The 22,865-nt window shown below is 37.4% G+C and overlaps 1 protein-coding gene across 1 annotated transcript in view; it reads left to right on the top strand.

The window, feature by feature from the left end:
• Positions 1-18,367, top strand: part of NUFIP1 (NUFIP1, FMR1 interacting protein 1) — a 46,506-nt gene extending 28,139 nt beyond the window's left edge. The window contains exons 8-10 of the mRNA XM_006083519.2: positions 4,833-4,949; positions 15,546-15,772; positions 18,073-18,367. Coding sequence (XP_006083581.1) covers positions 4,833-4,949; positions 15,546-15,772; positions 18,073-18,189 — 461 coding nt within the window. The 3' untranslated portion in view covers positions 18,190-18,367. The remainder of the gene's footprint in view (positions 1-4,832; positions 4,950-15,545; positions 15,773-18,072) is intronic.
• Positions 18,368-22,865: the final 4,498 nt, after the last annotated feature.

Below are 22,865 nucleotides of genomic sequence, written 5' to 3'. Positions count from 1 at the left end.
ATGGAAAGATATCCTTGGGTGAGGATTAAAAATAAAAAAGTGAGTGAAGTTTGTTGAGTGTTATTCTGTCAGTTAGAACAGTGTCTTTGGCATAGTCTTTCCAGGGTAGCTTCTCAAAATGCCTCTGTTAGAACTGCTAGGTGTGTCTGGAGGGCTTTGGAAACAGCTTTCTCTTTTGAGATGAAAAGTCACCGTACAGGACATTTTGATCAAGTCAAAAGGGATAGCACCCCTTTTCAAAGTGTTATTTTGTGTGGTGGATTTCCAATACACAGTTGAGGGGGAATAAAATAGGGAAGGAGTTGTTCATTTGTGTGAATTCCTAACTCTTACCTTTGGGAAGGCAGTCAGGTACAGTGAGCTTCGTGACACTCCTAGTAATCATGAAAACACCAAACACCAAGATTGTGGTTTTACCATTCTCCAATTAAAGAGACTAGACCAGAGCTTTTTGGAGAAATGATTGAAGTTTGGGAAAGGGAAAATATAAGGTGAGCCTAGAGCAGCCGTGGGCAAACTACGGCCCGCGGGCCGGATCCGGCCCGTTTGAAATGAATAAAACTAAAAAAAAAAAAAAGACCGTACCCTTTTATGTAATGATATTTACTTTGAATTTATATTAGTTCACACAAACACTCCATCCATGCTTTTGTTCCGGCCCTCCGGTCCAGTTTAAGAACCCATTGTGGCCCTCGAGTCAAAAAGTTTGCCCACCCCTGGCCTAGAGCATCTAATACAGTGCCAGACAGGAAGAAAGTGCTCAAAAAACATTAGGATGTGGGCATGTTAGAAGGATATAAGGACCAATTGGAAGTGCTCCCAATGGCTAAACTTATAACAATTTTGAGCCACAAAATAAATAATAAAGATTATAGCCAAAAGAATAAAATAGATATTCATGAGTCTATACCAGCCGTTGGCAAACTACGGCCCGCGGGCCGGATTCGGCCCGTTTGAAATGAATAAAACTAAAAAAAAAAAAAGACCGTACCCTTTTATGTAATGATGTTTACTTTGAATTTATAGAAGTGCTCCCAAATGGCTTAACCTTGTAACAAATTTTGAGTCCAGTCCAGTTTAAGAACCCATTGTGGCCCTCGAGTAAAAATAGATATTCATGAGTCTATACTTGATAATAAATAAATATGGGGAGGGGGGACAACTCTTTTTTATAGAAGAATTTCAGTAATAATTGTAGAAGGGTTAGGGAGAAATAGAAAGTCACCATTAGAACACCACAGTAATAATTGTTTCAGGCAAGAGCCACTGGTGAATGGTACTTTAAGGTAAAATAGAGTATTTATATAGCCTCAAAATATCTCCCCCAAATATTAGGTAGTGATGTTGAACAGGCAGTTAGATTATTTTGGAGTTTAGGGGAAAATTGAAGGCTGCAGGTATAAATGTATAATTCACCAGCATCTAGATAGTATTTTAAAATTTGAGATAAAATGAAATCATAGGAGGAGGCAAAAAGAAAAACTCACTGAGGATTGGAACCAGGGGCACTTGAAAAATTTGGAAGTTGGTCAATGAGGAGAATTCAGTAGGGTCTGGAAGCCACATGAATAAAATGTTTTTTAAAAAGTAAAACATGAGCCCTGGCCAGTGTGGCTCAGTTGGTCAGAGCGTTGTCTCATGCACCGAAGGGTCATGGGTTCAATTCCTGGTCAGGGCACGTATCTAGATTGTGGGTTTGATTCCTGGTCATTGTATATATGGGAGGCAGCAGATCAATGATTCTTTCTCATCATTGATGTTTCTGTCTCTGCCTCTCCGTTCCTCTCTGCAATCAATAAAAATGTATTTTAAAAAAAGTAAAACATGATTACTGTCAAATGTTGTCACTAAGTTAAATAAGATGTGAACCGAGAAATGACCTCTAGATTTGTCAACACGGAAGAAGCAGGTTAATTTTGGCAGGAAAAGCTTCACTGGTGTGGAGGGCCTGAAAGACAAATTGGAGTAAATTCTGGAGTGGGTCAGACAGCTGTAGGAAATTTCAGGCCCAGGTGATTTCCTGGTGAATTTTAGCAAATAGCTGTTTGGAATTTTGCTGTAAAAGGGAGCAGTGAAATAGAGCTGTTAGTGCAAAGAAGACATTTATTAGCATTGTTATTGACCAAAGAGACATTTTAATAGGATGGCTTCATTTTTTAAAATTAAATTTATTGAGATGACATTGGTCAACATGATCATATAGGTTTCAGGTATGGGTCTCTGTTACAAGATCACATATTGCACTGTGTGCCCACCACCCAAAGTCAGATTTTCTCCTGTCATCGTATGGTGAAACCACATTTACCACCCCCCCTTCCCTCTGGCAACCACCACACACTGCTGTTTGTGTTCACAAGTTTGTTTTATATCCCACATGAGTGAAATCTTAAGATTCTTAGCTTTTTCTGACTGACCTATTTCACTTAGCATAATGTTCTCAAGGTCCATCCATGTTGTAAATGGTGCTATTCCATCCTTTCTTATGGCTGAGTAGTATTCCACTGTGTATATGAACCACATCTTCTTTATCTACTCCTTTATCGCAAGACACTTCAGTTGTTTCCATGTCTTGGCCACTGTGAATAATGCTGCAGTGAACATAGGGGTGCATATATCATTGCAAATACGTAATTTCCAGTTTTTGGGTATATACCCAGGAAAGGGATTGCTAGCCCATATGGTAGCTCTATTCTTAATTTTTTGAGGAATCGCCAGACTACTTTCCATAGTGGTTGTACCAGTCTACATTCCCACCGGCAGTGAATGAGGGTTCCCTTTTTTTCCATAACCTCTCCAACACTTGTTATTACTTGTCTTGTTGATAATAGCCACTCTAACAGGTGTGAGGTGGTATCGCATTGTAGTTTTGATTTGCATTTCCCTAATTGCTTAGTGAGGTTGGACATTTTTTTCATATATCTATTGGCTGCTCGTATGTCTTCTTGGGAGAGGTGTTTCCAGGTCCTCTGCCTACTTTTTGATTGGGTTGTTTGTTTGGTGTTGAGTTTTATGAGTTCTTTATATATTTTAGAAATTAAGCCTTTGTCAGAGCTACTGCTTGCAAATATCATCTCCCATCTGCTTGGCTGCCTTTTTGTTTTATTGTTAGTTTCTTTTGCTGTGCTGAAGCTTTTTAGTTTGATATAGTCCCATTCATGTATTTTTGCCTTTACTTCCCTTGGAATGGCTTCCTTTAAGAAGAGGACTTTATATCTGTAGGAGATATTCTAACCCTATAGTTAAGAATTGGGATTTGGAGTCAGATGGCCAGGACTTAAATTTGACCCAGCTGTTGTATACTAGTAATTGTGTTGCCCAAGGGAAAATTATCAGATTCTTTGAATTTGGTTTCATCACCTGTAATTAATACTGAAAGTGATACCTCATAAGGATGAAATGTGCTCATGCTTTTAAAGAACAGGTATTGCCCTTTTTGGTATCTCTTTTTGGGTCTTAGAAGGAAATAATACAGTTTGGCCTATCATCATTCAAATAATGGGATGAACAATCTCTATACTAATATTGTTGTAGATTGTTTTTAATCCATTGAAAATATATATCAATATTAATTATACTTAGAGAGATAGATAAAAACAATACATATTTCCCTTTCCCTTTATAAATCCAGGAGAAAAGGTGATAAGTTAGCATAAAAATGCCTGGCCGGTGCAGCTCAGTGGTTGAGCGTTCACCTATGAACCAGGTCACAGTTCAATTCCCAGTCAGGGGGGTTGCGGGCTCAATCCCCAGTTGGGGGTGTGCAGGAGGCAGCCAATCAGTGTTTCTCCCATCCTCTCTGAAAACAATAAAAAAAAATTATTTTAAAAATTGACAAGCAGTTTTTGGACGGTCTGGTGCTGGGCAGTGTGGATGGGTGAAGGAGAAAGGATTTAACTTCACTAGATTTAACCACTAGAAGGTGGTAGTTCCACATTCATAGAAGAGTATACTCCCATTTTCTATTGGCATGTTTTGCTTTCCCCTAGATTTAGTGGACATTAAATTCTGTCTTGAAACATCTCATATTGGTTGTGGGTTAAGTTAGTTCACTACATAGACAAGTTACTTATTGTCTTCATTCTTCGGTCAGGCTTTATTTTTATTGGTTGTTTTGAATACATTTAATATATTTTTAGAGCTTCCAAAAACAAATGTAATAGGTAGTGTCCTGGGGCTACAGCTAGGCTTGTTGAGCTCTGATCAAACACTTTACCTTTGGCAGGCTTTTGAGTACTTCAGTTCTCATGCGTGGCTTGTTTAGTTAAGTTCTTAGAAGTTCACATTCCAAATAATAAAAACGTTGGACAGATTAATTTCAGCAAAATTCTTTGATTAAGCTTTTATCTATAGAATGGCATAAATATTATTTCCTTAAAACCAGTCTTAAAAATAACACAGGTAGATATTGTTATATTTTATTCCTAAATCTAATATTCAAAGTCTGATCCTAATCAAGGGAATTTAATACATTTCTGGTCTTTCTACTATCTTAATGAAGTTAATTAATAGCATACATAAAGTAAATACAATAAATTAATAGCAAATACTGTAAATTAATATAAAGAAGGCCCAAATTCCATAATCTGTGAAATAACAGTTGTGTATAGCTTCCATTTGCCCCTGTGTCTTCTCTTTGGGGCAAATTACTTCTCTGATCATGAAGATTTAAACCAAGGAGAAATTTTTCAGGTCCTTTGAGTTTTGTTCTTCGGGAAGATTTAGGAAAAAATTATTTTCCTAACACATGAGGGAGTGGGGGCTGTCAGCTTTCTTTTTATTGTGGTAGATATTTTTGGTATACTGTTTTACTCTTGGTTCTTTTTCTGTTTCAGAGTCTGATAAAGAAGAGAAACCACAAAGTACTGTCATACCCAAGGAAGTGACACCAGCACTGTGCTCATTAATGAACAACTATGGCAGTCTGTCAGGGTCAGAGAGTGAGCCAGAAGGTAAGTTATGGCCTCAGTTGTTGCAATGGGTTTGTTTTATTTTGTTGCTTTTGCCTTTGATATATACTATGCATCAGTAGTGTCCATTCATCCGAGGAAATATGTGTCATGCACGTTCCTATTTGATATTTAAATTCCTATTTCATTTGATTCAGAAGTAAAGTTAACATGGGACAAAGGAAACAAATGGGGAAATGTATTGCTATTCTGGGAGAAAAAGGTAAACATAATATAGTGAGAGAATGGGAAGAAGAGAGAATATCGACTAATGGTATTGAAGAAAATTCTAAAAGATATAACAAAGGAAGTTAATTTCTTGTCTCTACTCTCCCTGCACCTTTGGTGGGTAAAAAGAGATCCTTTATGACAGAGATGATGATAGACTTTCCTAAATATATATAGGGTATTGCTCTTCATAGAGCAGATTTACATAAATTACCTCACTTTTTAACAAAGCAACCCTGTACTTGTGGTTGCATTAGTTTTAAAGGTTGGAAGAAATGAATCCTTTCAAGAGTCTTTCTGAGAAGTCAGTTATGTTCAGAAGACATGTTTTACCCTTAAAGATGATGATGAGCCAGTTTAATCTCTAGCATCTCTTAAAAGAGCTGTGAGTTTCCTTGGCTAGTGTGGCTCAGTTGATTTAATATCATCCCATGCACCAAGTGGTTGCTCGTTTGATTCCGGGTCATGGCATGTGCCCAGGTTGTGGGCTCAGTCCCCAGTGGGGGGTGTTCAGGTGGCAGCCGATCAGTGATTCTCTCATCACTGTTTCTGTCTCTTTCTCTCTCTTTCTCTCTCTCTCCCTTCCTCTCTCTAGAATCAACAAAAACATATATATATATATATATATATATATATATATATATATATATATATATATATTTTTTTTTTTTTTTTTTAAGAGCTGTGAGTAGGCCATTGATCTGTTGTAGTGTCATTTGCAGTTCTTAACCCAGTGTTCCTATCAGTAATTCAGCATATGCTTTCATGAATAAGCCTGTGTCCTGCTGTTGTGGAAATCTGACTCTTCATGGTAATTTTATTTAGGCTTTACCAACCATGAGAGAATTCATGTGTATGTATCGCAGCCCAAGATGAGTAATCACAATAGGAAATGTACTGAAGATCAGAATATAGAGTCTAACAGTGAATATACAGAATGAAGGGAAGATGTGAATGTAAGTGGATGAGGATGGCAGCACTTTAATGTTGACTAGGCTAGAGATAATCAGTGTTTGTGTAGTTGGAAGATGTTAAAGAAGAAAGAATTGGGTTTTAATATGAAAGATAATGTTTAGATCTATCTGTAATAGGAATTTTTTTTTCTTTTTAAAATGGGTTCTGGCTTACTATGGTAGCTGGTTAAAAGCTACTTGAAGTTTTTGAAATATGAACTACTTTGGCTTTATCAGGTAGTTGCCCCTTTTTTAAAAAAAAATGAAAGTATTATTTATCTCTTTACTCTTGTTTCCATTGCACTGATATGAAGATGGAGTTATTCTTTAAACACATATTACATTTTCTGCTTATCAGTTGTATTTATGACAGGAGATAGCAAAGAAAGCTATTACCAGATTACAGAATCCAGTAAAAACAAGCTGTGTGAATGCTTTCTTCTCTCTCTCTTAAGATAAAACATTTAATGCTTTTATACTCATGACTTCATTTTGAGGCTACCACCTTTTTTTAACTAGAAGGAAGAAAAGAAACGAAGGGATCTTTGAGGTCCCACCCCTTCATTTCATAGAACCTTAAGCTTAGAACGGATAAGCTTCCAAAGCTAGTGTGAGTCTGAGCAGATGCAAAGCTTAAGTTTAGGGACTTAAACGTGTAAAGAAGCCAGCTATATTGCCTTCCAGTAGAGCCTCTCTCTGTGTGGCATTTGTTGTCTTCTTGCACAGTAAGTCATAACCTTTTTTTTTTTTATTGGGGTGACATTGGTTAATAAGATTTCATAGGTTCAAGTGAACGTTTTGATAACTAACATCTGTGCCTATGAGTTTCAGTTTTGAAATCATATAGTTCTTAGCTTTTTCTGATGGGCTTATTTTGCTTAGTAGAATATTCTCAAGGTCCATCCATGTTGTCGCAAATGGCAGTATTTCATCTTTTCTTATGACTGAGTAATATTCCATAGTGTATATGAACCACATCATCTTTATCCAATCCTTTATCGAAGGACACTTTTGTTGTCTCCATGTCTTGGCCACCATGAACAATGCTGAATGAACATAGGGGTGCATATATCTTTGTGAATAAATGTTTTCGAGTTTTTTGGGTAGATACCCAGAAGAGGAATTGCTGGGTCATATGGTAACTTATTCTTAATTCTTTGAGGAACAGTCATAGTGGTTCTACCAGTTTACATTCCCACCAGCAGTGACTGAGGGTTCCCTCTTCTCCACAACCTCTCCAACACTTGTTATGAACTGTCTTGTTGATAATAGCCATTCTAACAGGTGTGAAGTGGTATCTCATTGTAGTTTTGATTTGCATTTCCCTAATAGTTAATGAAGTTGAACATCTTTTCATATATCTGTTGGCTATTTGTATGTCTTCTTGGGAGAAGGGTCTGTTTTAAGTAGGCTGCCTACTTTTTAATTGGATTGTTTGTTTGGTGTTGACTTGTATGAGTTCTTTATATACTTTGGATATTAACCTCTTGTCAGAGCTGTTCTTTGCAAATACGGTAAACCCTTGATTTTGCGGGCCTTGGTTTAACAGACTTTGGACTTAATGGATAAACTATCCAGTCTGTATGTCACTTGTGAAAATTAACAGCCTATTAATTTTAAAATGCTTTTAACCAAGATTTGCTGAGGATTTGTCATATATGGCCTTTATTATATTGAGTTACTTTCCTTCTATTCTTATTTTATTGAGTGTTTTAATCATAAATGGGTGTTGTGTCTTATCAAATGCTTTTTCTGCATCTATTGATAAGGTCATCTGATTTTTATTTGTTGTTATGTTAATGTGGTGTATTACATTGATTGATTTGCATATGTTGAACCATCCTTATGCTCCTGGAATGAACCCCAGTTGGTTGTGATGTGTCATTTTTTTATGTATTGTTGTATTTGATTTGCTAGTGTTTGTTTAGGATTTTTACATCTATATTCATCAGTGATATAGGTCTTTAGTTTTCTTGGTTCATGTTATTCTTGCCAGATTTTGGTATCAGGGTTATGTTGGCCTCATAAAAGCTGTTAGGAAGTGTTGCCTCTAATTCAATTTTTTTTGGAAGAGTTTGAGAAGGATAGGTATTAAATCTTCTTTGAATGTTTGGTAGAATTCACTGGTGAAGCCATCTGGTCCTGGACTTTTATTTTTTGGGAGGTTTTTGATGGTTGTTTCAATTTCCTCATTGTTGATCAGTCTATTTAGATTTTCTAATTCTTCATGATTCAGTCTAGGAAGGTTATATATTTCTAGGAATTTACCCTTTTTTCCTAGGTCATTGAATTTAGTGACATATAGTCTTTCATAGTATTCTAGTATGATCCTTTATATATCTGTGATGTCTATGATAACTTCTCTTTCATTTCTGATCTTGTTTATATGAGTCTTTTCCTTAGTGATTTTAGCCACAGGGTTGTCAATTTTATTAATCTTTTCAAAGAGCCTGCTCTTTGTTGCATTAATTGTTCTCTATTTCATTCAATTCCACTCTAATTTTTATTATTTCCTTCTAACTTTGAGTTGCTTTTGTTCTTCTTTTTCTAGTTCTTTAAGATGTAATGTTAAGTTGTTTACTTAGGATTTCTCTTGTTTCTTGAGATAGGCCTGTAATGATATAAACTTCCCTCTTAATACTACTTTCACTGCATCCCAGAAGTTTCCCATTGTCATTCCCATTTGTCTCTGTGTATCTTTTAATCTCACCTTTTATTTCTTCACTAGAGGCCTGGTGCACGAATTTGTGCACCAGTGGGGTCCCTCGGCCTGGCATGTGGGATTGGGCCAAAACCGGCTCTCCAACATCCCCCAAGGGGTCTCGGATTGCAAGAGGGCGCAGGCCAGGCTGAGGGACCCCACTGGTGCACCATTGGGGCTGGGGAGGGACGCGGGAGGTTGGCCAGCTGGGGAGGGGCCGTGGGAAGGCTCCAGGGCATGTCCAGCCCATCTCCCTCAGTCCTGATTCGGCTGGACCCCAGCAGCAAGCTAACCTACCAGTTAGAGCATCTGCCCCCCGGTGGTCAGTGCACGTCATAGCGAGCGGTTGAGTGACATTAGCATATCAAGATATTACGCTTTGATTGGTTGAACGGCCAACAGTCGATCGGACACTTAGCATATTACGCTTTTATTATATAGGATTGACCCAGTCATTTTTAGTAGTATGTTGTTTAATCTCCACATATTTGTGGATTTCCTTTTTCCAGGTGATTCCTAATTTCAAAGCATTGTGGTCAGAGAATATGCTTGGTATTATCAGTATTCTTAAATTTGTTGAGGCTAGTTTGTGACCCAATGTATGTCTGTCCTTGAGAATGTTCCATGTGTACTGGAGAAGAACATACAATCCGATGTTCTGCGAAAGGTTCTATAAATGTCAATTATGTCCATTTGATCTAATGTGTCATTTAAGGCCGATATTTCTTTTCTTTTCTTTTCTTTTTAATATATTTTATTGATTTCAGAGAGGAAGGGGAGAGAGAGATAGAAACATCCATGATGAGAGAGAATCATTGATTAGCTGCCTCCTGCACGCCCCACACTGGGGATCAAGCCCACAACCCCCTGTCCAGGAGTCAAACCATGACCTCCTGGTTCATAGGTCAACGCTCAACCACTGAGCCATGCCTGCTCGTCAAGGCTGATATTTCTTTATTGATTTTCTGTTTGGTTGATCTGTCTACAGCTGGCAATGGAGTATTTAGGTCTCCAACTATGATAGTGTTTTTGTCAGTTTCTCCCTTTAGTTCTGTTAGTGTTGTTCTATATATTTTGGTACTCCCTGATTAGCTGCATTAGTCTTCTTGATGGTAGTGTTCTTTTTATCATTATAAAATGTCCATCTTTGTCTCTTACTACCTTGGTTATTTTGAGATATATTTTACTAGATGTAAGTATGGCTATGCCTGCTTTTCTGTGGATGCTGTTTGCTTGGAGACAGTCTATCTCTATCTTCACAGATTAGATGTGTCTCCTGAAGGCAACATATGGTTGGATTTTGTTTTTTTTTTTACCTAACCTGCTACTTTGTGCCTTTTTATTAGTGAGTTCAGTCAATTTACTTTTAGGGTAATTATTGATATGTAACCCTTTTATCCTTTGTTTCCTGTGCCTCCATTGGTTCTTTTTCTTTGTATTTCTGTTTGTTGTTTTTGTTTGACGGTATTCCATACTTCTTTCCTCTATTTCCTCTTTTTTTAAGTGATGTGCCTGTTTGTTTTGTGTGTGTGTGTTTACCATTAGGTTTATGAAAAAGAAATTTCCATATATACAGTAGTCCTTTTTCTTTTGAGTGCATCTGATCTCCATCCTCCGAAAATTCTGACCTTTTCCCCATCCCTTTTTATGCTTTTGTTGTCACAAATTATCTCTGTTTATGCTGTAAGTTTGTTAACGATCTTACTTGTAGTTTTGCCTATTCTTATAGGTAACAAAGGATGCTGTTTATTAATAGATGTGTTTGATTTTGTGTAAATTCATTTTGACTAACTGTCCAAAATGCCCTGCATTATGGAAACGCCCTTGCTAAACATTTCTAAGCTATAAGAATTATTTTATGTAGTTTGAATTCAGCTTTATTAAGCCATCAAGTCACTAACAAATTTCTAGCTTTCAGTATTAATTCTGGCTATAGAATAGGGTACTGAGACATAGGGACTTTGGAATAAATAAAGGAAATAAAGTGGGCCTTCTCTGAGCCATGAAATAGCATTTAGAAGGCTGCTCATTTAAGTGGATTCTAGATTAAGAGGGCTGTCTGATTTTCACAGATATTAACAATTGTCTCTTTTTTTTTAAGATACATACCCTCATAAAAAATTAAAGAGCTGTACAGAATGATATGCTGTCTGTATCAAAATGAGGAGCATAAAGGAATGCTTATGAAGTCACTCTGTGACCCACCCAGCATACCATAGGCACTCCCTAAGCACTTACAATGATACATAGTTTTTTTTTCCATCTTTATTGTTGAGAGTATTACACATGCCCCCTCCTATTTTTCCCCCATTGGATCCCTCCATCTGACTTTTGTCCTACCCCAGGCCTTCACCACATTATTGTCTGTGTATCTTTATAGCTAAGATCTGTTTCAATTTAGGGATTGACATAAAAATGTATAGTAGATCTTAAACATAAGTAATGTTTTCCTGGAAAGAGTTTTAAACAAGGAAAGACTCCATCAAGAAAGATAGAAGTAAAAGGTGAGGCCGTGCTTCACCCTGCACATAGGAAAGAAAATGTCAGTGAATAGAATTTTCTACTTTTTTTTCCCAATATATTTTTTTATTGGTTTCAGAGAGGAAGGGAGAGGGAGAGAGAGATAGAAACATCAGTGTTGAGAGAGAGTCATTTTTTGGCTGCATCCTGCCCGCGCCCCCTAGGGATTAAGCCCACAACCCAGGCATGTGACCTCCTGATTCATAGGTTGACGCTCAACCACTGAGCCCCGCAGGTCAGGTAATGAGTAGTATCTTCAAATGGGTTAGTTTGATATCTGTTCTGAGTGGGTTTTTGTTGTTGTTTTCCTCTTTTAGTTATTTGTTTTATTTTGCCATATTAGAAATTAAGTGCAGTTTTACAACTCCCCAAAATTATTGTTTCTTCAAATTGTGTTGACTATGACTGGGGATCTTTAAATTGACAACTCATTCAAAAGACTGTAAACCAAAAAGAGTGATTTAGGTTTGAAAAAACTCAATGGCTATATTTTAAATTTATTTGGATTGATAAATATTATCTTCTACTAGAGGCTCGGTGCACGAAATTCACGCGGGGGCGGGGGTGGTCCCTCAGTCCAGCCTGCACATCTTGCAATCTGGGACCCCTCGGGGGATGTCCAACTGCCAGTTCAGGCCTGATCCCGCAGGAATCGCTGCAGGATCGGGCATATACTGGCAGTTAGACATCCCTCTCACAATCCGGGACTGCTGGCTCCTAAACCGCTCATCTGCCTGCCTGGTTGATTGCCCCTAACCACTCTGCCTGCCTGCCTCATCGCTCCTAACCATTCGCCTGCCTGCCTGATTGCCCCTAACTGCTCGCCTGCCTGCCTGATCGTCCCTAACCACTCTGCCTGCCCGCCTGCCTGATGCCCCTAACTGCTCGCCTGACTGCCTGATCACCCCTAACTGCCTCTGTCTGCCTGCCTTATTGCCCCTAACTGCCTCTGCCTTGGCCTCCGCCACAGCGGCTTCGTCCAGAAGGTTGTTTGGCTGTCTGGTCTAATTAGCATATTACACTTTTATATAGATATATATATATATAAAAAGCTAAGTGACCGACCATTCATCCGACTGGTACATCTGACACGCACTGGCAATTTGAAAATAAACGTTGACTCGCGCATGCGTGATACATATAAAGCTCTCGGTGCCAATCGCACACGTGTTTTGATCTGTCATTGCTGATCGTGAATTTAGTGGTTTCAATCGTGAATTCGATTTTCCCATTGAATTTCTTAATAGTACTCCTTCGGGAATGCCATGTCATAAATTAAAATTGAAAGTAGGTGTAATCATCATGCTACTGAGAAATCTTAATAGTAAATGGGGTCTTTGTAATGGTCCTAGATTTACTATCAAAAGATTGTGACCTAACATAATTGAAGCTGAAGTATTAACAGGATCTGTGGAAGGAGAGGTTGTTCTGATTCCAAGAATTGATTTTTTTCCATCTGACACTGGCCTCCTATTTAAATTAATTCAAAGACAGTTTCCCATGATGCCAGCATTTGCGATGATTATTAATAAATCACAAGGACAAACTCTAGACAGAGTAGGAATATTCCTACCTGAACCCGTTTTCGGACATGGTCAGTTATATGTTGCTTTCTCTCGAGTTCGAAGAGCATGTGATGTTAAAGTTGTAAATACTTCATCACAAGGGAAATTAGTCAAGCACTCTGAAAGTGTTTTTACTCCTAATGTGGTTTACAGGGAAATATTAGAATAAATTTAATCAATTTATTAGTCATTGTTTTTATATCATGTTTTTGTTGTTCTTATATCATGTTAAAATATTAAAATATTTCTTCTAATTAATGTCCTTTCAATGTTCACGAATCCGTACACTGGCCACTAGTATTAAAATATTGCCCTTGCCAGTTTTGCTCAGTGGAAAGAGCATCAGCCTGCAGAACAAAGGGTCCTGGGTTCGATTCCGGTCATGGGCATGTACCTTGGTTGCAGGCTCCTCCCTGACCTGGGACCTGGTCAGGGCTCGTGCAGGAGGCAATCAATCAATGTGCTTCTCTCACATAGATGTTTCTCTCTGTCTTTCCCTTTCTCTTCCATTCTTCTAAAAATCAATGGAAAAAATAGCCTTGGGTGAGGATTAACAAAAACAAACAAACAATAAATAAAGGTGATTAAATGTTTTAAAAAAATGACACTAAGCTGGGAAATGTGGATCTTGAGAAAAATATAAATGGTTCCAATTTCTCATTCTTAAACAGCAAATTGACAATATAGCTCTGATTCATTTGACTTCTGTACTCCTGGATTGGGAGAGCAGTACTTGAAAGGGCAAGGAATAATAGAAAGTAATGCCCTCGTTTGTCTTTTGCCTTTATTATTCCCATAATTTTGAACTCTATGAACCACTTTGAATTCTTAGCTCCATTCTTTTATGGTTATATTTGTCTTTTTCCCCCTTCATCACTTTGAGGCACATCAAAACTACTATCATCATGACAAGTTATTTTATAGTGCTTACTCTGTATCAGGCCCTATTTTTTGTGCTTTACTCATTTAATTATTTCCATAACCTTATGAAGTACATGCCATTGTTTATGAGGAAATTTAGGAAGAGTTAAGTAACTTGACCCAAAATCACATAGTAAGTGCTAGTTTTGTGACATTTTCCTGCATGTATATTGACACTCTGTTATTAGCTGTTACTGTTCCATGTTCTTGATACATTTATTTCTTTATCATTATGAACTGTCCCTCTTTATCCCAGGTGACAGTCTGTCCCTGTTCTGAATTCTCCTTTGACTGATATTGATACAGTTTTCTTATGATTTGTGTATACTTGTTATCTTCTATCCTTTTACTTTTAACCTGTGACTTTATATGGGCAGTCCTCACTTTGCACTGTTCTTTGGTAACAGATTTAATCTCAGTTCAAATTGTGTAAAGCAAGGATTACCTATGATTTTAAAGGGTTTTTTTTGTTGTTGTTGTTTGTTTTTTTGTAGACATCATGTAGTTCTTTTTCCCCCCTCAGTCTGATCTTAACCTTTTAACTACAGTGTTAAAACTATTTACATATATTGTAATAGTTGATATGGTTTGTTTATTTTTGTCTCGTCTCATCTGTTTTTTGTTTGTTTTGTTGTTGCTGTTGTTAATCCTCACCCGAGGATATTCCTCCATTGATTTTTTTAGAGAGAGTGGAAGGGAAGGGAAGGGACAGAGAGAGAAACATTGATTGGTTGCCTCCCACACATGCCCCAATCAGGGCTGGGGATTGAGCCTGCAACCGAGGCATGTGACCTTGATCAGAATCAAACCCAGGATCCTTCAGTCCACAGGCCCATGCTCTATCCACTGAGCCAAACCAGCTAGGGCTGTCTCACCTGTTTTATTTTCTTTTCCTGCCTTTGGATTAATTCTATATTTTTAGGCCAGTGCAAATGTTGGTTTATTAGATATATTCCTTTGTTTTCTTTAATAAGAGTTGGTCTAGAGTTTATAATATGCAACTTTAGCTTATCACAGTTTACTTTCAGATGATGTTATAGCATTTCACATACAATTTAAGAAATTTGTAGCAATACTAGAGGCCCGATGCATGAACTCGTGCACGGGCGGGGTCCAGCTGGTCCTTGCTGATTGGGCCGGCTGGTGGGAGGGGCCGTGGGCGGTTGGCCGGCCGGCCTTGCCCACTGGTCGAACTCCTGGTCAAGGGGACAATTTGCATATTAGCCTTTTATTATATAGAATATTTACATTTTTCTCTTCCTTTCTTTTGTGTTATTGTTATTATAGATTTTATCTCTACAGATGTTATAAACCCCACATACATTGTTATTATTTTTGCTTTATATTATCATTATATTTAAAAGAATTTTCAAACAAGAAAACAATGTATTTTGTATTTATTCACACATATTGACTGTTTCTGGCACTCTTCATTCTTCATTTGTGTAGATCCAAGTTTCAATCTTGTATTATTTCTTTCATAGGGATCACTTTCTTTAATTCTTTGTGGTAATCTCCTCAAGTCTTGGCAGTTATAATTCCCAATTTTTAAAAAGTATTATAATACATAGTAAATGCCTAGTTCTAATTAATAATTAGGCAGTATTATGGCTGGGAGAAGTTATTATGGTTTTTGTTGTTGTTGTTGTTACCTTTTAGAAGGATAACCTGTGTTTTTGTTTTTAATCTTTGTGGTTTTTATCGCATTTAGAAACTCCCATTAAGACCGAAGCAGATGTTCTGGCGGAAGACCAGGTTCTTCATAGTGATACTCCTAAGGGACCAAATCAAGATGTTAAACCAACTGTTAGAAATTTCTCAGAAGCCAGAAGCCAAAAGAAAAGTTTCAAAAAGACAAACCCTAAGAGGAAGAAAGATTGCCACAATTATCATGCGTTATTTGAACCAAGAACACATCATCCATATCTCCTGGAAATGGTAAATGATTTTTCTTTTTCCCCTCTTTATTTTATCTTTATTTCCCCCCATCACCATTTATCCCTGATATGGGTCTTCCATCTCCACCCACCCCTAGACCCCCCACATTCACTACACTGTGGTTCATGTCCATGAGTTATTCCTCTCTCTCTCTCTCTCTCTCTCTCTCTCTCTCTCTCTCTCTCTCGTTTGGGTTAATCCTCACTCGAGGATATTTTCCCATTTATTTTTAGAGAGAGTGGAAGGGAGGGGGAGAGAGAGAGAGAAACATAGATATGTGAGAGAGATATCATTTGGTTGCCTCCTACACGCACCCCACCCGGGTCGAGGATTGAGCCTGTAACCAAGGTATGTGCCCCTGACCAGAATCAAACCCACGACCCTCCAGTCTGCAGGCTGACGCTCTATCTACTGAGCCAAACCAGCTAGGGCTCTTTCTTTTCCCCCGCCCCATCCCCCCCCCCCTTTTCTATTTGCTTAATCCTACAGTTTTCAAAACTGCTTAAAATAAAAGAATCTAGGTTTAACTGATTGGTTACAAAATGTGTATTGAGGTATACTGACACACAAAGTTTTCACTGAACGCACAGCTAAATACACTGGCAGACTGAAAGGAGAAAAGGTTTTTTTGTTTTGTTTTAATCTTCACCCAAGGATATTTTTCCATTGATTTGAGTGGAAGAAAGAAAGAGAGGGAGAAAGAAAGAAACAAACAAACATTGATGTGAGAGAGAAACATCATTGGTTGCCTCCTATAGGCGCCCTGATCTGGAATCCAACCCACAACCTAGGCTTGTGCCCTAAGTGGGAATTGAACTTGCAACCTTATGCTGTATGAGATGATGCTCCAACCAACTGAGCCACTCAGCCAGGGTGAGAAAAGGAAACATTTGTGCATTATTGGCTTTATTCTCAGTGTGGTATGCTAAAAAAATCTATTATCTTTTTTCAAATTATAAAGAGGAAGCAATGCATCTTTTGATTCTAAATAATGGACTTGAAACTATTCAAAGATCCAAGGCTTTCATGTATAAGAGTGATAGAAATAGAAATATTCCTAAATTTTTTTTTAAATATATTTTATTGATTTTTTACAGAGAGGAAGGGAGAGAGATAGAGAGTTAGAAACATCGATGAGAGAGAAACATCGATTAGCCGCCTCCTGCACATCTCCCACTGGGGATGTGCCCGCAACCCAGGTACATGCCCCTGACCGGAATCGAACCCGGGACCCCTCAGTCCGCAGGCCGACGCTCTATCCACTGAGCCAAACCGGTTTCGGCTATTCCTAAATTTTTAATCGAGTTGTAAAACTGTTGACATTCTGTGAAAATTCTGTTTGGTTTTGCCTTGTCAGATAAGTGCTTGTGCTATAGCTAAAGTGTTCTGTGGCTACACTCCATGAGGGTTACATGTAGACACAGTTGCTTCTGATTAAATGGATCTGAAATGAGCACTCTGTTTTGTAAATTTCAGTGCTATATAAAGTAAATTGTATTTTTAAAATGTTTGCCTAATAGGGGCAAATTAAATCATTTTTCCACTGAAAGTTCCTTATGTGATGTTTTCAAACTACAGTGGGGCCTTGACTTACGAGTTTAATTCGTTCCGAGACCAAGCTCGTTAAGGAGCTCGTTAACTCAAATTACTCTGTCAGCTCAATGCAAAAAATTGGCCGAGAGACAGCTGGTATCTCAAAAAACTCGTTAGTCGGGACACTCGTAAGTCAAGGCCCCACTGTACATTAAGGACACCAGAAAATAACTTGAGGTCACTTTTATCTTTTTGACAAATTATCAATGACTCCTTGGTTATGTACTTATTCTAAATACCAGGGATTTTTAGCTTTCTTTTAATTACAATAAGCACAAAAATGGGAAGTTATAAAAGTCCAGGAATATTGGGATTTTTAACTATTAGATTAGTAGTATTACTATCTTTACTATATCTACTTACCAATTTGTATACTGTTTATAGATTTGGGTTTGGTAGGATCCTGTTTAATATGATTTTTATATTAAAGAATTGCAGGCTTTTAAACCTATATTTTTTGTCCTTTGTCAGATACTCCTAGGGAAGAACCCAAATGTTAACATTTATGCTGTTTAAAAAGCTAGATAATCTTGCTATAAATTAAGAGGAAATGTTCTTTCATTCTTTTTTAGCAAATAATTAGTAAATATAATGTACATCTTTATTGTTCTGTGTTTTCATATGGGGAAGGCACACATAATACTTTAGATTATATTTCTTGGCTATATTTTATTTACTAGCTAATCTCTGTATTTATTGTTTTTTAGCTTTTAGCTCCAGACATTCGACATGAAAGAAATGTGATTTTGCAGTGTGTTCGGTACATCATCAAAAAAGACTTTTTTGGACTTAATAGTAATTCTATGAAAACTGAAGATGTGTAGGTGTCTGATGTTTCAGCACTCATAATTGAAGCATTTAAAATAGTGCCATGCTCAAGTTAGTGGAGGAAAACTTCTTTTTAAACTGGATTAGTCATTGAATTGTAAGCTTCATATGATACTATGTTGGATTTTTGATTCTTTTTGAATCTGTGTAAATAAATACACAACTGATTTTTAATACTGTGTCTTCTGTATTGTTATTGAACATAATTGCTGGCAGGATTATCTTTATTTGTATATATTGTATGTATTGCTGTCATGTACGGAAATCTGCTCTTGGACCAGTTAAGAATTGAGGATATTGGTGTAGTAGTAAAGAATAAAGCTTTAAAAATGTTTAATTCAACTGAGCAAAGCTGTAGGTTAGAGAGAGAGAGATATAGTTATTTTGTTTTTAATGCAGGAGAGAAGTATCATTCTTTAACTGTAGGAGGAGGAAATATTTTTTAAATAAACCAGGTTAAATTAATGTAATAGAAAGTGTTGAGATTTAAATTTTTAGTTTATTTCAAAGAACATTTTGAAATTTACCTATTGCCACTACTTAAGTAGCTCAAATATTGAATGTTTGAAATAATAATATTGATATGGCCTCTGTATATTTAGATTCAATTAAAGTGCTTGTTTTGGTATGGTTCAGAATTGGACCTTTTTAAATTTCCTCATGAAAAAGTATGTTAAGTATAGTACTTGAAGAGGTTCAAATAGTTTCTTATAGCAGAAACAGTTTATGAAATAGTTACCTCAGTTTTAGGTTTAGTTAAAATTTACCCTATGAAGATAGTAATTGAATCTTTTAAAAATGTTTTAAATAAAAGTTCCTGAGATCTTTTTGTTCTCTATACTACAGAGACTTTGATTTTATGTTCTAGTCACCTGTGCTTGCTAGAGTTAGAGCTCTACCCTTTTGACAAATAGCTAAGAGGGGCTGGGTTTTTAAAAATTAGTCTGTTTTTATAGTTGAAAAATTAATTTTATCTGACATTGTAATTATCGAAGTCCATGGGCCTTGTTTGCAAGAAGGAAGGCAGGAAAGCTGATAACAGCTCTCAGCCCTCTTGTTGCTCCTCTGAGTCTTAAGATCCTACCTGAATCGTGGAACACCTGTCATGTGGCACCGTGACATCGTAGACCTGAGGTTAAAATTCATGTGTAGATCAGTTTCCCAACCTTGTAACCACCACCCAGATTTTTTTATTCTGTTTTATTCTGTTTCTCCAGTGAGCCCCATATTTTGGAAAATATCTGTCCAATACATTAATTCAGTTAATATAATACTATTGAATGTTTACCTATGCCACCACTGTCCATAGATTAAACATATAAAAATGAATAAAGCCTTGCCTGACTTTAGGAATTCAGTTTAACTTTTATATTATTCAAAGATGTTATTCCTAACCCAATTCACCTCATTAGGTTAGGATGAAGTAACCAATATTATAAATTGAGCTGATATTCTAAAATATGACTTAGTCTGCAGTTTATCACTAGTTAGCATGCAAATTCCATGGGCCTTGAATACATAAATGAATTCAGCCTCCTAGGCTACTGTCGTGGACCGCCGTATCTCCAGAGATACTAACAATCATTGCTTTAAGGTGTATTGTGCAGAGGTTTATTTTCATTCTTGTTTTCTAATAAATGAAGCACTGCCTTGGCTGTGTCTGACAGTTTAGCTGAGGTGACTGTTATTCATTTCTAGTGGGTAACTTCACATTCAGCTGTCTGTATGTTTAACCCAGGAATTATTTAAGTGTGTTTAAAATTTCCAAGCAGGGGGGTGGGGGGGGTAGGGTGGAGAGGGGAGTCAATTCGGAGGGGAGGGGGATCTGTAATACTTTCAACAATAAAAGTAAATTTTCAAAAATTTCCAAGCAGATAGATTATCGCCCATGTGGTTTCTACTTTACGGAACATATGCTCAATATTTATAAGTATTCTATGAGTTTTGGGGGTGGAGGGGTGCTTTACCTCTTCTTTTAGAGAAGGGTTCAGTGAGGAGGAAACTATTCAGTGCAAACAGCTCAGTGGTGCTACAGTGTGGCTACATGCCAGGGTTAGTTTTTTGGTTTACTGCAGCATATCATCAAGTAATTCAATGTTGACTCCATTAAAATTGTTTGAAATTGAGTTTAGGGTGTTAGGTTCAAAGTAATTGCACTTCAGAATTTTGAGGCTGTAACATGATTGCTGGCACCCAGTATTGCTGATTAAAAGTCAGATACCAATCTGATTCTATTTATTGGTAAAGACCTTTTTTTTTCTTCCTAAAAAACTTTCAGGACTTCTTTTTGTGCTTGGAGTTCTAAAAATTTCACCAGCATGTGCCTATGTATGTGGGACATTTGTCATTCATACTGTTTACCCCATGGTTTTTTGACTGAAGAATTGTACCATTCTTGGATTAAGGGCAGTTTTGAAAATCATTTCTTTAATTGTTTTCTTTCCATTTTATCTGCTTTGTTTTTCTGAAACTCATCAAGTGACTATGGGACCTCCTAACTTGATCCTCTGTCAGTTCACCTTTATTTTTTGTCTTGGTTTTTGTTCTCTGTTCTGAAAGAATTCTTCAAATGTTATCTTCCAGATCACTAATCCTTCTCAGATGTGTCCATTACATCATTATTTAGCTTTTCTATTTAATTTTTAAGTTTACTAATTTGTGTTTTTTTAATGTTTTATTTTAATTTTTTTATTGATTTCAGAAAGGTAGGGAGAGAGCCATAGAAACATCAATGATGAGAGAGAATCATTGATTGGTTGCCTCCTGTACGCCCCCTACTGGCGATTGAGCCCGCAATCCCTGGCATGTGCCCTTGACCGTAATCAAACCTGGGACCCATCAGTCTTCAGGGCAACACTATCCACTAAGCCAAACCAGTAAGGGCAGTAATTTGGTTTTAAATATTCAAGATTGCTTCTTGTTCTAATTGCTTTTTTTTTCATAGATGAACCCTTATATTTCTTAGGATACCAATTAGAATTTTCACATTCTTTTCTATTCCTTGAATTATTTGTTCTTTTCCCCCCATTGATTGTCAACCTTCTGTTTGTTCACTTTATTGATTATCTGTACTGCTATTTGTTGTTTTTAAAGGATCATTCAAGAGATTCACTGGATAGGTAGTTGGTGTGGATTTTCCCCACATTTGTATAAGCATTCCTTTCTCCAAAAGATGTTTACTTTGAGAAAAGGGGGCTTGTTCACACAGACCTTTGAGAATACACAGATGGGGAGTGAGCAGAAGAGCTAGGCTCTTGTCCCATCCTCACTTCCATCTCTTTGCCAGAATACAAAGCACTTTATTCTGAGGATGGCGCTCTTCTGCCCTGGGCGGAACTATCTCCCACTCTCACCAACCATTGGCTTTTGAGGTGGGCAAGGTTAGGACCTGACTTGCAGCTGGAGGCCTCCAGCTTTCTGTCACTTGTTGACCCTGAGCTTAGAGTGTCCCTGTAATTCCTTTTCCTTTCTGATTGTTGTCTCAGGCTGGTTTGGGCTAAGGTTTTCTTCTCTTGTTTCTTGTCAGTCTCATCAGCTTTACAGTGTCCTGGAACTTCATCAGAATCACATGGAAGGCTTGTTAAAACCCAGATCACATGGCCCTACCCTCTAAGTAGGTTGGGATGTGGCTTGAGAATTTGCATTTCTAACAAGTTATCAGGTGAGGGACCACATTTTGAGAACCACTTTGAGGAACTTAAGAGGAGCCTGTCAAAACCACTGGAATCCTAATATCATCTTTAATCTTCACTATTACAATTCTTCAGTTCTTTTAAAATATATCATTTCAAGGAATTTGGAGCAAAGGAGAGAGATAATACACTGTTTTGATCTGGACTCATAACAGTCTCTTCACTCATTATATTCCTTAGTTTTTTAAGTAGGCATCTTTGTTTAAATTTTTTTCTCCTTTTTATGACTTTTTAAAAAATTGTATTTTAGAAAATTTAAAACATATGCAGAAGTATAGAAAGTAATGTAATAACACTCCCTTCCCAACCATCACGCAGCTTCAATACTCGATCCATCCGTGACCAGTCTTGTTTTCATATATAACTCACCCATTCCTCCTAACCCTACCCCACACACCTGAGATCATTTTGAAGCAAATACCCAGTGTCATTTTGTCCCTATATATTTCAGTACAAATCTCTAGAAGATAAAGGACTTTTTAAAACACCACATCTTTAAAAATTAATTCCCTACAGCTTTCAACTATCCAATCAGACAAATTAAGTTTCTGTAACTTTTTAAGATAACATGGTTAACATCATTCTGTATATTCATTTGTGCCTTGTTTTGTATATCAAAGGTGCCATACTGGAAAACTGTATTTTGGACATATTTAAAAAAAAGAAAAGAATCCTATATAATAAAAGCCTAATATGCTAAGTGTCCGACTGTTTGTTTGACTGTTCGACCACCAGTGCACAGGGGGCAGACACTCCGATCAGTAGGTTAGCTTGCTGCTGGCGTCCGGCTGATTGGGACTGGGCGAGATGGGCTGGACACACCCTGGAGCCCTCCCACGGCCCCTCCCCGGTCTTAATCGTGCACCGGTGGAGTCCCTCGGCCTGGCCTGCGACTGACCTCTCACAATCCAGAACCCCTCAAGGGATGTCGGAGAGCCAGTTTTAGCCAGATCCCTGCAGGCCAGGCCAAGGGACTCCAC

Source organism: Myotis lucifugus, unplaced genomic scaffold (genome assembly GCF_000147115.1).
Source record: "Myotis lucifugus unplaced genomic scaffold, Myoluc2.0 scaffold_7, whole genome shotgun sequence".
Lineage (NCBI taxonomy): Eukaryota > Metazoa > Chordata > Mammalia > Chiroptera > Vespertilionidae > Myotis > Myotis lucifugus.
The sequence above is the reverse complement of the archived record's forward strand: the minus strand, read 5'-3'. Positions and strand labels throughout refer to the sequence as shown.